Raw genomic sequence first — 17,789 nt, forward strand, 5'->3', positions numbered from 1 at the left:
TGGGGGTCGCCCTGCGCACCCCGGGGTGCGCGGCGGCAGGACGCGTAGGGAGGCCGGAGCGAAAGGCAGTGGGGATAAGTTTGGAAGTGGCGAGCGCCGGGGTCGCGCTGTCCCGGGCGGAAGGCGGAGGGGGCTGCCGGCACGGGTTGGTGCCCGGCTCCCGGGCCCGGGTCTCACGCTTTCTCTCGTATCTGTGACTCTCGCTCTGGCTTTTCCTTTGGCGGGACTGCGGATTTTTCTGTTTTGCGTCCGTGGAGACCCACCGTGGGGGATATTTGAGACACTGGCCTTGTGGGCTAGTGCCAGGACGCTGAGAGTTGATCCTGCACTTGATGTCCTCGAGCCTCAGGATTCCCGGCTGGGAAATATGGGCACATCTCATGTCTCACACGGCTCCCTCTGCCTGTTTGACAGCAGGATGTGGTGGTTGGACCAGGTACTGCTAAGATCCTTTGTAGCTGAAGATTTGGGGGTGGTATAATTGAAAGACAAGGGACCGGGGAGGGGACTTGAATGCGGTGGATTCTTTACCCAACGTCACTGATCAGTTTCTGAGAAAGTGGGGGAAAGCAGATTCCCTATGGGGCATTTCTTTCCTCCCCAACTCCCCGTTAGATTGGGTCTCCTTCTCTGCTTCTCCTTTCCCGCATTTCCTCTCTTATCTGCTTCTTTCCTTTCCCTCTACCATTTTCTTTACCATAATTTCATTGTGTGGCTCACATATGCTTTCTTACCAAAAAAAAAAAAAAAAGAGTTACTACATCCTTGATGGAACCAGGAAAAAAAAAAGCCCGGAAAGTTAGAAAATCCGTATGTTCTCCCAGTGTCCCCGCCTTCAGTGTGGGTGATAGTCACATCTTCTGTTTGGGGTTTCTGTCTCCCAAGTTAAAATGAAGGCAAAATGGGTATTATGGACCTCCTTGTTTTGCATTTAGTATTTGTTGTAGAATAATGCTACAACATAGAGGTTTTTGCTTTGAGGAGATCCTGGACACAGACAGGGTGGGATGAGGGTTGGAGTTATTGTCTGAATGGCTTCAGAGACAGCAAAGAAGGTACTCCGGGCCCACAGTGTGGCTAAGATACAGCACCCAGCACCTGAGGCAGCTCTGGGAAGCTTGGAACCCTTCCTGCTACAACCCCATCCTTTCTCTCTCTCCCCCCTTGCCCTTTAGCCATGGGCTAATTCCTTTCTCTTATGGCCTCTTCCATAGCCCCTCCCTGTCTTAGTCCTGTCAAAGTCTCCTCTGTGATTGGTACCAGGTGTTAGGACTATTGACTCCCCCCCCCATCTGCCTGGCTAATGGCTCTGTTTTCAGGTTGCCTTGCTGGCTGATTCTTTAAAGTGATGGATCCCTACTGGTGATGGAACAAAATGAGCAGTAGTTGGGTGGTCAGCAACTTGGCATGGGCTGGGCTACGCACCTCAGTTTTGTGCCCTTGGGCAAGTCATTTTACCTCCCTGGACCTCAGTGTACTCAATTATGGAGTAAGGATCTGACCTAGATGACTCCAATATTGGGTGTTCTATGATTCCCATTAAATAGTCCATGAGTTCTTCTTTTTAAAAATTGGCTGGGCATGGAACAGGGTCAGTGGCTGCAAGTGTTACCCAGCCAGGGAAAGAGGAAGGACATAGCCAAGACACCACAGAAACTTTTCAAGGCAGACATGGTTTCATGTGTGAGAATTAGTTCTCTCTCAAGTACATAACACCAGTAGAGAAATGCTGATGTCAGCAAATAATGGGGTGGAATTTACTTGGTATATCAGGAATCCAGGATCAATCAAAGTGCAAAAGAAGCTCTGACTGACCTGAATTTCTTGAGAATTCCAGTTGAGTCCTGACTAATAGGGCTTAAATGAATTGACAACAACAGGATGAGTTTCCCCTGAAATGGGGAAAGTGGAGTCACACTAATAATGATTACCCAGTGCATGTGTAAGTCTTATATTTCTTCCCAACTGCCTTTGAGGGAATTAGAGCCGGCAATCTTGAGCTCATTTTACAGATGAAGAGACTGAGGTGGCTTGTTGGTGGGGTGCTCAGCTTGTGAGTGGTACTGACAGGCCTGGAAACATAGTTTCTGGCCCTGAAGCCCAGTCTTACACCTGTAACCTTCAAACAGGCTGGGAGACAAACCAAGATATGAAGAATTAGTGAAAGACCGATATTGGCTTCCTAGCACCATAAGATGGTTAGTAAGTAGCAATTCGCGGCAAGAGATTAGAAAATTAAAAATGAAAACTCAACATAGTTGTAGTTACTAGGAAATAAAAATCTGGGAGCTGATTTCCAGTTAAAGAGATGCATGAGTAAAGTTTCACTTTCTTGAAAATGGTGAAACTACCGATGATATGACACAATTTCTGATTGGAAATAATGAAGTGGAAGCAAAGAGCAAGTTCTTTGTAGCAGGTCTGAACAATTTTATGATCAATATAGAAAGTGAACACTGATGATCTAAGGCTTCCCAAATATATATATGTATATATTTAATGAAGGGGATGTGAGAAGGTCAACTTTCTGAAAAATTGTCTGAAGATTTAACTTCATTTCCTTTTGGGGGACACCGCCTAAGACTGGGCTGAACATATCTTAGGTGAATAAGTAAAGGAATAACTAGAAAGTATCCCAAGAGGCTATTTTAGCTTAGAGCAAGGAACGTCCAAATCCCTACAGATACATGTTTTACTTTCTGAAAGGCTTTTAACATTTTTACAACCATTTCTGTCCCCCAAGTAAGCCCACCCGATGCTTTTCATAAAAACATTGCATACCACTGACATTCTTTAGTTTCTTTCATCAGGACTGTTGACTTAACACTAAGAAGGGGGTGGGGAAGGAGTCCCAAACAACCGGCCCCAAGCCCTGAGAGTTTACTAATACACTTAGTTGGGTGGCAAAATGGAAGTACACTCAACTGCAGCAGAATTCAAACTACCCATGTAGAAGGAAGCCCCCCAGTTCTCCAAACAAAGAACCAGCCCAGTGGTAGCTCTGAATTTCATCCCTGAACGATTGGGTTTTTAATAAAGTTGGGGAAGGAGGGGAAACATGAATGCATGGGAGAATCTTAAGGTTTTGGCTTTAAAAGGCTAGTTTCTCAGAGTTTATCACCGGACAGAGAGAAGTATCCTCCCAGCATCCTAAGATTATAGGATTAAATTGAGAAGAACTTCAGTTCTGACTCATGACACAAGGCTTTGGGAAGAGAATGACATATATTTCCTGGGTTTCTTTGACTAGGCAAGGGCGGCATTCATTGGCCTGGAAGTCTTGCCTCTATCAATGTATTTCAGATTTCCAGGGAGAGTTAGAGGTCAGAGTGTCCTATTCAGAAGTGTTTTCAATCAAAGAGCCAACCACCCTCCTACCTGGACCCCACAGAACCTCTTTCAGAGCTTTCCCTGGGCTGGAGATACCTGGTAATCATATAGCTCCTTGCTGAAGAATGTTCTCCAGGGCATATTCATGTATTATTTCCTAAATTTCTCACATGACTCTATGGGAAAAGAGGGTGATTGTTATTAGTGCTCTGTAATAGAGGAGAAAAAGCTACTAGGTAGTATAGTAATGACACATACTAGAGTAAGTGTGCTTCAAATCTTCATCTTCTGACTCCAGTCTTGGAATTTTGTGGATAAAAGACCCACTTAAACATACTCCCACGGCCTAGGTATGTACCCTGATGTATAAAGATCAGCAGTTCATTAAACAGAGATCAAGTTTTCCCCGTGAATCTTTGCTTCACTTCCCCTCCATCTCTCCTGTTCCAGGCCTCCCCCACTACCCTAATACCTCCCACCTGCATAATGCCTGCCCCCTACTCTAATGACTCCCCCCACCTGAATGCCTCCTCTCTTTCTAATGCCTCCCCTCTTATTCTAATGCCTCCCTACCCTCAGCTTGTTTTTACAATATGAAATTAATATTTGTTTTTGCAAATGTAGAATAATATTTGTTTGTATGGATAGTGTATAAATTAAGGGCTTGAGTTCTGATGTCAAACTAACCTAATTCCAAATCGTGATTCTGCCCCATATTCACTCTATGACTTTGGGCAAATGGTTTAGTTTGTCTAAACTCCAGTTACCTCATCTATCACATGGGGCTGGGATCTAACTCACTGGGTTCTCATGAGGTTTAAATGAGGCACATAAGTTTTCTGGTATGAAGGAGGCACTCTTCCAATGTTAGAGACTTTCTGGAAGGCTTCCTGTCTTGCTGGACTGGACTGATAACCACAGATCCCCTATTGAGAGGAACACTGCCCAGACAAGTCCCCACACTCATTAACCCTTGACTGCAGGAGGGGGTGGGCTGGTCACTGCTGGAGGGAACAGGGCAAAGCTTGTGGGGGACTATTCCAAATTGGAGCCCATGCAACTGTTACTATTCCTACCCTTTCCTTTCCTTTTGCCATCTCTTTGGGTTTACTGAGCTATAGAATGATAGAGGGAGATGGAATATTGAACCTCAGAGGCCATTTGATTTGACCCCCCATCCCCACTTCACTTATTCAGTTGGGCAATGACTAGCCAGTCAGCAGGCACTGAGCCAGGTGCTGGGCCAGGCCCTGGGATAAAACGATGCTGGAGACTGGAGACTCCATTTCTGTGCTGGAGGCGATCTTAGCCACTTAGCAGGTGTAGATCGAGTCTCAGAGAGCTGGTGACTGGCCCAAATCACTGCTCTTTAGTGCCAAGGCCAATCTCAATCTCCACTTCTCCCAAACCCTCTTCCCCCATCCCGACCACAGGCCTGAGCAACATCCCCAAAATGTCCACATCTTAACTCCTTACTTTTTTTAAGGTCCTTGCTTCACCCACCTTAACCCTAAGAATCCCTGCCACCATCCCCACCATCCACTGCCAAGGATTTCAGTGAAGAAACACACCCGGTTATAGTTACCTTCCTCATTCCCATTACTTGGATCCAACTTCCAGGGGAAGTCAGTGATTATTTGCAAAATTCAAAGGTCTTCCATTCCTTGCTTTTACTTCCATTCATTGATAGATTCAATTTAATTTCAGATACCTTCCGAGTTTCAAAGAGAGACTGAGGCTGGGCTTGGTGGCCTGTAATCCCAGCACTTTGGGAGGCTGAGGCTATTAGATTACCTGAGCCCGCGGGTTCAAGACCAGCCTGGGCAACTTGGCGAGTCCTCGTCTCTACAATAAAAAGTAAAAAATAGCTGGGCATCTGTAGTTCCAGCTACTCGGAAGGCTGAGGTGGAAGGATCGCTGGAGCCCGGAAGTTCGATGCTGGGGTTGCTGTGAGCGTGTGTGTCACTGCACCATAGCCTGGGCGAAGGAGACTTCAACTCAAAAAAAAAAAAAAGAAAGAAAAAGAGACTGAAAGTGAGGCTACAGAATAATCTTGTTGACTTTTAAAAAAATGTTCTTCCTCTTTCAGACTGAGGTAGCATTTGCCCATATGCACATTAGCCAAAATGAATAGCTCTTGTGAATTCAGAATAGCCTGAAACATCAGCCCTTATCAACTTTAATTAGTCATTGTGTCCACATCGCTGAGCTGTGTTTTGTTGTTGTTGTTGTTTTTTGAGTTGGAGTTTCACTCTGTCGCCTAGGCTGGAGTCCAGTGGCACGCTCATAGCCACCGCAGCCTCGTCCTGCTGGGTTAAGATGAGCCTTTCAAGTAGGTGGAGCAATAAGCGCACGGCACCATGCCTGGCTAATTTTTTTTATTTATTGTGGAGACAAGGTCTCGCCAAGTTGCCCAGGATGGTCTCAAACCCCTGGGCTCAGGCAAGTCCTCTCGCCTTGGCCTCCCAAAGTGCTGGGGTTACAGGCATGAGCCACTGTGCCCGGCCAAACTATGCTTTTCAATAACCTGTTTTGTTTTTCTGCTTTTGAGTTAGGGTCACCCAGGCTGGAGGGCAGTGGCACGATCACAGCTCACCACAGGCTCGACCTCCTGGGCTCAGGCAATCCTTCCCCCTCAGCCTCCCGAGCAGTTGGGACTATAGGCACTTATAGAGACAAAGTTTGGCTATGTTGCTCAGGCTGATCTTGAACTCCTGGTCTCAAGTAATCCTCTGGCCCTGGCCTCCCAAAGTGGTAGGATTGCAGGTGTGAGCCATCGGCACCCAACAGGAACATATTTTACTCAAGAAGAATATGGCATGAAATGAAAACAAAACAGAAGCCCCAGGGCTCATGGGACTTTTCTCTGAGGGTGGGGGTCTGGTGTTGGAGGTCATGGTGGGGGTGTGAGGTCCTTGGCCCCATGTCCCAGATCCCCTGAAGCAGTTTGGGTTTCAATGTGTCTTTCAGCAAAATGATGCTTCAACACCCAGGCCAGGTCTCTGCCTCGGAAGTCAGTGCTTCTGCCATCGTCCCCTGCCTGTCCCCTCCTGGGTCACTGGTGTTTGAGGATTTTGCTAACCTGACACCCTTTGTCAAGGAAGAGCTGAGGTTTGCCATCCAGAACAAGCACCTCTGCCACCGGATGTCCTCTGCGCTGGAGTCAGTCACTGTCAGCGACAGACCCCTTGGGATGTCCGTCATGAAAGCCGAGGTGGGTTCTGCCTCAGGTGTTCATTCTTTCAGCACATATTTATCACACAGCCACTGCATGTTAGGGAGGAGACAGACAATACATGGCATAAGTAAATATGTAATATGAGAGATAGGTGCAAAGGAGGACAGGCAGCATGGGGAGGGGTGGGGGGGCTGTTTTAAATTAGGAAGTCAGGGAAGTCCTCACTGATAGTGGCTTTTGAGCAGAGACTTGAAGGAGGAGATGGAGGGAGCTATGTGGGTATCTGGCCTCAGAGATGAAGGGCAGGGCGGACTATGTGGCAGCAGCAAAATAGGAGCAGGTTGTGTTTGATCTCAGACTATTATATAGATATGGCCCTGTGCTCAGAGTGGAATGGGGAGTCACAGGAAGGTTCTTAAGCAGAGGAGCAACATGGTCCAACTTATACCAGAGTGCCAAAAAAAGTATACTCATTTTAAGAGATATTATCCATACTTTTAGTTTGCCATAATCAGAAGTGTGTAGATGCTGATGGGAAGCACTCTGAACACCTCTTGTAATTGCCGAAGTCAAACATGACTTGTATTCATCTTTTGTTATTGGTATATATTGAATATTGCCATTCTAATACGGCTTGTTCCTTTCTTAAAATGTGTGTACATTTTTTGGCACCCTCTGTACTTTTAAATGATCGCCCTGGCTGTTATGTTGCGAATGGGTCGTAGGGCCTAGACAGAAGCAAAGTGTGCAGAAATGAGACGATGGCAGTGATCCACATGGAGTGAAGGAGAGTTTGTGTCAGAAGGGGACCACTGCAGGTGCTGAGAAGTGGTTGGCTTCTGGATCTGACCTCCATGGTAAAGATGAGTTACTGACAGATCGGATGTGTGAGGTGTGAGAGAAAGAAAGGGGGACACTGAGTTTTCTGGCCTGCATAGCTGTAAAAATGGAGTGTCTCTTTGCTGCCGATATTGGGACTGTAGAGGGTTGGGTAGGAGCAAGAATAGGCAATCCGCCCTATTATAGATTCCTATGGAGATGTCAAGCAGGCAGTTGAATATGTGGGTCTGGAGTCCAGAGGAAAGTTCAGGCTAATAATACAGAGTTGGAAGTCATCAGCATAAAGATAGCACTTAAAGTCATGAGTTGAGATGATGTGACCATCTGTGTCTTCAGAATTCTGAAGATGCATGAAGTGTGGTGGTCATTTTCGTCTCTACCAAGACACAGGCGCCCAGATGGTGGAGGAAAAATCAGGCAGCCAGCCACATCTTTCCCTGTAGCAGTGCTCACAGCCTTGGGACCAGGTGTTGCTCCAAGTTCACATCTGTCTTGGACACTTGTACTGTTCCACACTTAGTATTAGACTACTGGAATAGCAAACATGCTGAAAAGTCTGGGAGGTGGCTGCTGGTGGTGCTGTGGTGGCTTAAGAATGTCAAAGCTGATGTTCCACCGTTTTGTTAGCCTTTCCCTTCTGGTTGCAGGTGGAAGTGTTTCAAGGCATGATTGCAGTCTTTGGGCAAGGAATAGTGAAACTGGCCCAAAAGAGTTTAAAAGAGGTTGGCTAAGCATCTTTATGATTTCATAATGGCTCCTGCCTAGGATTGATCTGAGGGTTAAATGAGATGACATTTGTCAAGGGTCTAGCAGAGGACCTGGCTCATAGTTAGTTAGCATTCAGTGAACAGTAGCTGAATGAGTTAACCTTAGAGGAGGGAGGCAGCATTCCCCACAAAATGTTGGCTGGTTCCCAGTCCAATACTGGACAGTGCAGCCTGGATGATGAGACATTCAAGGCGCTTTTTTCTTCCTAATTAAATATTGGGATAACAGGATGCAATGGAAGTAGTAGCATTCCCACAGAAAGAAGGAAAGCATTTTGGAAAGGTATGTGGAAGGTTCTCCAGAGGAAGAAGCTGGTGGTCCGCTTCATGGAAATGCTCCTAAAAGCTACCCAACTCATCTGCTCTGATTCTGTGTTCCCCAAGTGACCTTCTGATCTTAGGTCAGTTTAGCAGGCAGATTTACTTCCTGGGAAGAGAATGCATAAGCATTTCATTACTGAATATGCTGATTCCTTTGGTTGGCATAATTCTCTTAAGATAAGACACTGAGCCCATGAAAGCCATTAGCATCCTGTCTGGACAGCATGGGAGCCTGTTTCCCAAATTCCAGTCATCTCCATCAAGGTGACTTGGTAGAACGAGGCAGGAAAAGGACCAGGAGACAACACAGGAAGAGGAGCAAAAGGCTTGTATTTATATCCAGGCTTTGTAGCCTTCTGGTCTGGTAACCATGAGCTGGTGGTTCCTGGGCCCTCCTTGGGCACATTACCACTGGCTTCTCTTTGCCTCCAATTTCCTCATCAGTGAAGTGAGGGAACTGAAGTAAATGCTCTGTAATACGCCTTTTCTATCTTGGATAGTCTGTGACTCTTGAGATTTACCCTACTTTCAAGTACTTCCTCATATAAGCAAACCCTGAATCCTCTCCTACTGCTCCAGAATATCTACAGGGTTGTAAAGGAGATGCTAAAGTTGCTGAGTTCTTGAGGAAGATATTGATGGTGAGGTTCATAATAACCAAAACTGTGTAGCACTTATCATAAGCTAAACACTGTGTAAAGCAAAGCATTTTACATGTTGACTCATTTGAGGCTTAGAAGAGTATGGTAATTTGCCCAAGGTCTCATAACTCTTAAGTGGTGATTTGGAAATGCAAATCCAATTTAGTATAAAGCCTATATGTATGCCTGTATGACTCTGAAATCCAAGATGTGAAAGGTGGAAAATCCTTTTATCATATTTCCCCTTGGTCTTTAATTCTCTAAATTGCAAGACCTTCCTTCTCAGTCTAAGTGAGGTCAGTGCCATCTATCTAATTCAAAAGAATAGTAAAAAGTCAGACATGAAGTGACCATGGCATTCCAGGAGCTCTTTGGTTTGAGGTGTGGCTCCTGCATTCTTCCCTCTGTCCAGAGCAGTGATGGGGACATGACAGGGTCTGACACTGACAGCTTAAACTATCACCCACTTGGTCCACTGTGAGTTTCATCCCAGCTGGACTTTGACTCTGAGCCAAATCCAGTGGCTGGATGTTGCTGTCTCCCCATCAGTCTATAGTCAAAGTCAGGATCTGAGTGAACATTCAGGGAGGACCAGATCTTAAGTGGGACAGGGTTTTGTTCTCTGAGGATCCCCAGGGCTAACTCAGGGTGAGGCATAGGCAAGATCAATATGTGTTGGCTCAATCAGTGATCGTTCTAGTTCACCACCTGCAGGTGGCATCCTAGCCATGAGCTGATTAATGCCACTTTGCCCAGGAATGGACTCAGGGGCCTCTTCTCCAGGTGTCCAAGGGCTTCTCCCAAATTCAAGAGGTAGTGGTATGATGCTCCAGGTGAAGATAGAGATGGATGGGTTGCCCTTGGGTCTTGAACTGGAAAAGAGGCAGGAGAAAGGGTGACTAGGTGAAAATCCTGAGGTCATTTCTGATTTCAGGAAAAGGACATATTTAACAGAATCTGTTTCCAGCTCTAAATGATTACAGTTAGTATCAGTAGTTACTAGTTTAAATATCATATTCATTTCAAGATCCAAATGCATTTTTTTTTTTGAGTTGGAGTCTCACTCTGTCATCCAGACTGGAGTACAGTGGCACGTTCCCGGCCACCGCAGCTTCAACCTACTAGGCTCCAACAGTCCTTCCACCTCAGCCTTCCAAGTAGCCAGAAATACAGGCACACACTACCACACCCGGCTAATTTTTGATTTATTGTAGAGACGAGGTCTCGCCAAGTTGCTCGGGTGGGTCTCAAACCCGCAGGCTCAGGCAATTCACTTGTCTCGGCCTCCCAAAGTGCTGGGATTACAGGCTGAGCCACCAAGCCCAGCCCCAAATGCATTTTAAGTGAGCTAAATTTCAATGTACTAATATTGCCAATATAATTTTAACAGTTCATTGACTTTCATTGTTCATTTGCAAGCTTATGTGGGCATGTAGGACTTTCATGCAAAAGTCTAGGACTTTAGTTTTTTTCAGACTCTTTAGCTTTAGGACTACCCTGGCTTGCTGATTTTTCGCGGGCAGTGTTTGAGGTGGATGACATTTCTGGCCTTCCATTAACTGTGTGCTTTTTGGATTTTATAGGTAGCCCCAGAAGAAGATGAAAGGAAAAAGAGGCGACGGGAAAGAAATAAGATTGCAGCTGCCAAGTGTCGAAACAAGAAGAAGGAAAAGACTGAGTGCTTGCAGAAAGTGAGTGCCTTCCAGCCTTCCCCTTCCTCTTGCTCGTGCCTGTCCCACACCAACCTTATATCGCCACTGGAAGTGGTGATAAAGAGCCCCTACCTAGTTGTGTCTTCCCAAGAAGGGCCTTGTATCTGAGAGCAGAAATGCCAGTTGCAGAATCAGGTAGTGGCAAAGCTGTCAGCATGATGCATGTGACTCTGGGTGTATAAAAAACAGGTGTGTGAATTCATCTGATGCCCAACTCCCAGCAGCCTCGGCTGGTCCATACATGTCCACTAGCTTCCAGGCTGTGGAACGTGCCAGCCCAGTTAAAGAGGCCTCACTCACCAGTTTTTCCAAGAAAATAAAACTGCCAGCTCTCATTTGGCTCACTGTGAAAAGCCTTTGATTAATCTCTTCAAACAAGTTATTTCCTTAATCCTCAAGCAGTGGTAATACTTTCTTTGCATTCCTGTTTGGTTCCTAGCTCTGCAGCCCTTTTCTCTGGCTCATCCAGCAATCTGGGCTCCTGGCTGTGTTCAGACAGCCCCCCTTGAGAAACACCAGGAGGAACAGGGTTTCTGAGCCAGCAGGATGGGCCTTGGTGCCCAGAATGGGCCTTGGTGCCCAGAAACCTGTCCAATGGCTGTGTCCCTCCCCCAAGTGTGGACAGGCCAGGGCAGAGTCTTAATCCAGGTTTCACAGGTCTCCAAGTGTTCTGTTGATTGCATCAGGGGATCAGTGAAAAGTGGAAAATATTGAGTGTTGCCATGTATACTTTTCCTGAGGAGATGAGCTTCCCAGTGAGATCAATGACTCACAAATGACTGAGCATGATAAGTCTGGCTATCGCCTCTGTCACCAAGGCCCTTTTTGGTCCAGAAGACCTGTATCCAGCCTGGGCAACTTAGCAAGTCCCCATCTCTACAATAAATCAAAAAATTAGCTGGATGTGGTGGTGCATGCCTATAATTCCAGCTACTTGGAAGGCTGAGGCAGAAGGATCACCTGAGCCCAGTAGTTTGAACCTCGCTAGCCATGTACTGCACTCCAGCCTAGGTGACAGAGTGAGACTCCTACTCAAAGAAGAAGAAGAAGAAGAAGAAGAAGAAGAAGAACTACTACACGTAGGCTTTTGGACTCACACAAAGGAGGTCTCGAAACTATCAGTTTCTCTCCAGCTTCAGTACTAGTAGAGACACAGCCTACTTCTGTGGCAACTTTAGGGCCTCTCTAAAGAAGCCTCTGGTAGGGCACAGTAGCTCACACCCCTGTAATTCCAGCACTCTGGGAGGCTGAGGCGGGAGAATTGCTTGAGCCCAGGAGTTCAAGACCGTCCTGGGCAACATAGCAAGACCTCATCTCATAAAATTAAAAAAAAAAAAATTAGCCAGGTATGGTAGTGCCTGCCTATAGTTCCAGATACTTGGGAGGCTGAGGTGGAAGGGTTGCTTGAGCCCAGGAGATTGAGGATGCAGTGAGCTGGGATCATGCCACTGCTCTCCAGTTTGGGTGACAGAGTGGGACCCTGACTCAAAAACAAAACAAAAAACAGAAAAGCCCCCACATTCAAAAGCTTCCCCAGGGTCTGCAGTCTCCCAAACCTACTGCTGCTCTCCCATGTCCCTCAGTAGGGCTCTTCCAGCTTGGTGAACCCCGAGGTGACCCAAGTGCCCCCCTTCCATGCAGGCAGCAACCCAGGCCACCCTCTCTTCACGGGTCCTTGACTCTGTCCCTAATGCCTCGTTTACCCCCCAGGAGTCAGAGAAGCTGGAGAGTGTGAATGCTGAGCTGAAGGCCCAAATCGAGGAGCTTAAGAACGAGAAGCAGCATTTGATATACATGCTCAACCTTCATCGGCCCACGTGTATTGTCCGGGCTCAGAACGGGCGGACTCCAGAAGATGAGAGAAACCTGTTTATCCAACAGATAAAAGAAGGAACATTGCAGAGCTAAGCAGCCGGCGGCATGGGGGCAACTGGGGAATCCTCATTGAATCCTCCTTTTACACCCCAAACCCTGAAGCCATTGGAGAGCTGACTCCCTGTGCAACCTCTAGAATCCCAGCAGCAGAGCACCACCGAGGCAGGAGGCCCCACGGTGACTCAGCTGGGCCTTCCCATTCTGCCCAGAGTGGATCTTGAACCAGGGGAAGTGCATCCTTTGCCTCAACTCCAGGATTTAGGCCTTAACACACTGGCCGTTCTTATGTGCCAGATGGACCCAGACTGGGATCCTGCCCGCCTTTTGTCTGGATTCTACAAAAACCAGGGTGCCCACCATCAGGATCCATGCAGAAGCGTCTGTACCTTGGGTGGGTAGGGTGGAGCTGTCTCCTCCGCCATGGCTGCCATTGTCACTTGTCGAGGACATGGAGTGAGAACGGCATTTGGTGAAGTTGTGCAATGGCCAGGGTTGTGCTTCCTAGAAAAATATGCTGTTATGTCCAGAAATTACTGTGTGCAAGGCATTCGTTTCAAAACTAGGCATTGTGCTCTTTTGATATTTGTTTTGCACACCACTGGTGTGACTTTTATGTGATTTTCCTCAGGTCTGGTTTCTGAGAGTTTGGGGAGGTTGTCACCACATGCAGTGTCTCACAAAATGTTCAGGTGGCCAGAACTTGTCAGCCTCCGGAGAACAGAGTTCTCCTGGCGTTAACACAAAACCTATGGGTATGATGGCAGGTCCTCTGTTGCAGACTCCGTTCCAACATCACAAGAAGAAAGCAGAAAGAAAGCCCAGCTTCCAAAGGGTTAAGACTCTCCACTCAGTGACTTAGGTCAGGAGTTATTTCTAGGTTGGAAGAGCCAAAGAATATTTCATTTTCCTTTCCTTGTGGTTGGAAATCACAGTCAGTGGAGACATGTTTGAAGCCAGGTATTGCCTAAGCTTTAGCATTATTGGATGTCAATGGCATTGTTTTTGTCATGTAGCTGTTTTAAGAAATCTGGCCCAGGGCGTTTGCAGCTGTGAGAAGTCACTCACACTGGCCACAAGGACTCTGGCTACTGTCTGTTAAAATTCTGATGTTTCTGTGAAATCCTCAGAGTGTTTAATCCTACTCAATAGTATCATTACAATTTTCTGTAAGAGAAAATATGACTTATTTATCCTAGTATTCTTAACCTGTCAACATAATAAATATTGGAACCAAGACATGGTAAACATGTGTTGTGCTGGTTTCTATTTTTTTAAGTCTGTGGGTTGGTAAGATCTAGTCATTCCCCGACCCTCTCCATTATGGGAGCCTTAAATATTCCCCAGGTGTCATCCTTTGTTCTTTGGGGCACCGCTAAGTGGGATAGTTGACTTTCAATCTTATTCCTCAGTCTATGACACAGTGCTCAATTTCTCATTGATGGACCCTGAAAACAGCACCAAATATACCCTTTAGATCAACAGTTTGATGTTAAGAGACAGTTCTGATATCAAAATTGAATTGTTAAATACCTTAACTATCATTTTCTCTGAATAGACCCGTTGTTCAACTTGAGCCTTTGACACCTAATGTTCTGCCATGGATTGCCTCTTAAAACTTATTCACATGTAATTACATCTGTTATAATGTCCCCAAGTGTGTGTCTCAATTATTGCAAATATATATCAGAAAAGAATGGGAAGAGGGACAGGAAGGAAGAAAATGAGTAACTTTAGATTGGATGGATGTGATAATTGAAGGAAAGGTATCCCACCTCATTTCCTGGAATTTCCAGGGTATATGATTCCTTAGGTCTGTAATAGAACTAGGCTCCCCTGCTCTTTGGGCATATATATACAGACTAGAAAGAAAAGCTAGCTATTCTGCTACCAGTGCCATGGCTTCCTTAAATGTTAGATTCAACACTCAAATGGTGTGTCTGCATCTTTGAACTCATATATGGTCTCTTTAAACTATACTTGTGACACAGGTGTCCTCATTTTGCTGCTTTAATTGCACATCAGGGCTCTTATCTGTAAAGAACCATCTGGTGTTAGTACCAGTTACCACTTCTTTCAGGAGATAATCTATGTTCCTTATCTTGTTGGAGGGGGAAAAAATCCCTTGCATGTACTGTCTAGTTATGGGGAGAGGCACCACCCACTAGCCATTATGAAACTCAAGACAATTAGTAAACTGCCATGGACAATAATGGATTAGGGAGGAAGGAAGGAGGGGTGGCTACAACAAGAAAATTGATCTGAGAAATGCACTGTGTATGGTTAGTGTAACTGTAAGTTCCTTTAACGAATGCATTAAAAATGGCTTTATTTTCTGTAGCCAAGTTTGTTTTATACTTTAATAAAGAAAAGAATGAATATGTATTTACTATCAAGTCATTTAGCTCATCTTGTTTCACATTCGAAGGAGAGAGAAGGCTGAGGGGTCTGAGAGAATGAACTTAGATGAGGCTGCCACCAGAAGCAAACACCTGGTTTTACAATGTCTTTGCACTGAGCTGTCTCCTGCTGGGGGTGGTGATGTCACACTGGCAGGGCATGGAAAGCCACCCTCCCTCCCTTCTCTTGCCTTCCTGCCCCCTTACCTTTCCCTGAAACCTGGCCTGACGTCTGTTTCAGGGTTCTGGCCTAGGAGAGGGGTTCTGGAATTGAATCCTTTCACTTTCTGATAAGACCTAAAATCCTGAGTGTTTTCCACCTTTATCCTAATTTCTCCTCATGGGCTTTGAATAAACCCTTGACACTCAAATCCCTACCAAGCTTTCTCCTCTCTTCCCTGTCCCATGCCCTCTGGCAGGGTTCAAGTACCATTTCTCTGTGAATAGTATCTTCAGTCGAAATCAGCCTGGAAGGTCAAGTTCACCCACTGATCTTTTATGATGGCTCCAACTCCAGAAACTTTTCTAGGTCTTCCCAAAAACTGCCCTGAAGAAGTAATTTACAATGAGCTTAAAAGAAGCAGTCAGGACAAATGCTTGTAGTGAGTAGGACAATATGCTAAGCACTTCACATTAGCCCATTTAATCCTCACAACTGCTATCCCCATTGTATAGATGAGGAAGTGGAGAACTCAGGTCTCACAGTTGATCTTTCTAAAGCTGAAGTCTATGTTTGTTTTTTTTAACCACAGTGGTTTCAAACAAGAGCATATATTTGTGTTGTGTGTATACACGTATGTGTGGAAAAATATACATAACACAAACTTTACCATTGTAATCATTTTAAAGTGTACAATTCAGTGACATATATGTATATGTACAATGCTGTGTTACCATCACCATCTAGTTTCAGAACTTTTTCGTTACTCCTGAAGGAACCCTGTACCCATTAAGCAGTCCCTCTCAATTTCCCCCTCCTTCAAGCCCCTGGCAAGCACTAACCTGCTTTCTGTCTCTGAGGATTTGTCGCTTCTGGATCTCTCAGATAAATGGAATCATACAACATGTGGCCTTTTGTGATGACTTCTGTCACTTAGCAACCTGCTCTCAAGCATCAGCATGTGGCAGTATTTAATAGTACTTGATTCCTCTCTATGGCTGTATAATATTCCACTGTACAGATACTCTATATTTTGTTTATCCAGCCATCTGTTGATGGACAGATGCATTTACTTTAAGAAAATGATACACTTTATCCTCAAGGAATGAATCTTTAAGATACGATTTCAGGCATAACAACAAACTGGGAGAAGAGAAAGTTAGGAGCAGGGGATCCTTCTCAGAAGTTTCAACAGTGTGGAGACCACTGATTCCGTGGTTAGCTCTGTGAGAATGACAAAACTGCAGGGGGCACAATGGCATGTGGTAGGTGTGAATGGTGGCCAAACCATTTCTGCACCCTAGAAGGTTAGTACGGGAGGGCCTTTGATTGGCTTCTGGAATGCGCACCCAGCCTTCTTACCCAGCATTTCACTGGGCAGGGAGTGGAGGGAGTGAAAACTGGAGACTTTAAGAGAGTAGCTGGGGTCCCCCACACAGGGTGGCTCCCTGGGTAATTCAATCCCCAACTTAGTCCAGCCTCTGTCTGAAGCGGCTGTCCTGGGTTTTTTCCAGAACATGCATACATAAATACACACACACTCATATGTGTGTGCGTACACACAGAATTAATTATACGGCTCCCATGATGCACCAAATTGATATTCTTTTTTTTTTTTTTTTTTTTGAGTTGGAGTCTCACTCTGTCACCCAGACTGGAGTGCAGTGGCACGCTCCTGGCCACTGTAGCCTCGACCTGCTGGGCTCCAGCGATCCTTCCGCCTCTGCCTTCCAAGTAGCTGGAACTACAGGTGCGCGCTATCACGCCCGTCTAATTTTTTGATTTATTGTAGAGATGAGGTCTCACCAAGTTGCCTGGGCGGGCCTCGAACCCGCGGGCTCAGGCAATCCACTCATCTCGGCCTCCCAAAGTTCTGGGGTTACGGGCTGAGTCACCGAGCCCGGCTTGATATTCTTTTAAAAAATTTTTTAATTTAATTTTTTTTTCAAATTGGTCTTCTTAAAGGCAGTTAAATCAGTTCAGCTTGGAAACATTTGGCTGCCCCAAGCTTCCTTCGTGAGGCAAAATATTGTAGTGGTTTAGACAAAGACTTTAAAATCAGATAGACCAGGATTCAAATAATGCCTCTACTACCTATTAGGCCTGTGAATATAGGTAAGTGACACAATCTCAATTTCTTTACCTGTAAATTGGGTGCAGTGGCAATAGTACCAAACTCAATGAATTCTCGCAATAATGTGAACCTAGTACGGCACCTAGAAAGAAGCAATCTTTAATGTTATTATTAAAAGTTAAGGTTATAGCCGGGCTCAGTGGCTCAGCCTGTAATCCCGCGCCTTTGGGAGGCTGAGGTGAGTGGATTGCCTGAACCTGAGGGTTCGAGACCCGCCCGGGCAGCAAGACCTCATCGCTACAATAAATCAAAAAATCACCCGGGCGTGGTAGTGCATGCCTGTAATTCCGGCTACTTGGAAGGCTGAGGCGGAAGGATCGCCGGAGCCCAGCAGGTCGAGGCCGTGGTGGCTGGGAGCGGCCACTGCACTACAGTCTGGGCGACAGAGTGAGATTCCAACTCAAAAAAAAAAAAGTGAAGGTTATTATTCAAGAT

General features: G+C 45.8%; 1 protein-coding gene across 3 annotated transcripts in view; it reads left to right on the top strand.

The window, feature by feature from the left end:
• The window catches only part of ATF3 (activating transcription factor 3), a 60,881-nt gene extending 46,972 nt beyond the window's left edge, over nucleotides 1–13,909 (top strand). For 2 of the 3 annotated variants that reach the window (XM_008073569.1, XM_008073568.1), the window contains exons 2-4: nucleotides 6,301–6,544; nucleotides 10,661–10,768; nucleotides 12,500–13,909. In XM_008073569.1, coding sequence (XP_008071760.1) covers nucleotides 6,305–6,544; nucleotides 10,661–10,768; nucleotides 12,500–12,697 — 546 coding nt within the window. In that variant the 5' untranslated portion in view covers nucleotides 6,301–6,304 and the 3' untranslated portion in view covers nucleotides 12,698–13,909. The remainder of the gene's footprint in view (nucleotides 1–6,300; nucleotides 6,545–10,660; nucleotides 10,769–12,499) is intronic. The other variant, XM_008073570.1, reaches the window with a different exon arrangement.
• Nucleotides 13,910–17,789: the final 3,880 nt, after the last annotated feature.

Source organism: Carlito syrichta, unplaced genomic scaffold (genome assembly GCF_000164805.1).
Source record: "Carlito syrichta isolate Samal-C Ts95f unplaced genomic scaffold, Tarsius_syrichta-2.0.1 Scaffold315946, whole genome shotgun sequence".
NCBI lineage: Eukaryota > Metazoa > Chordata > Mammalia > Primates > Tarsiidae > Carlito > Carlito syrichta.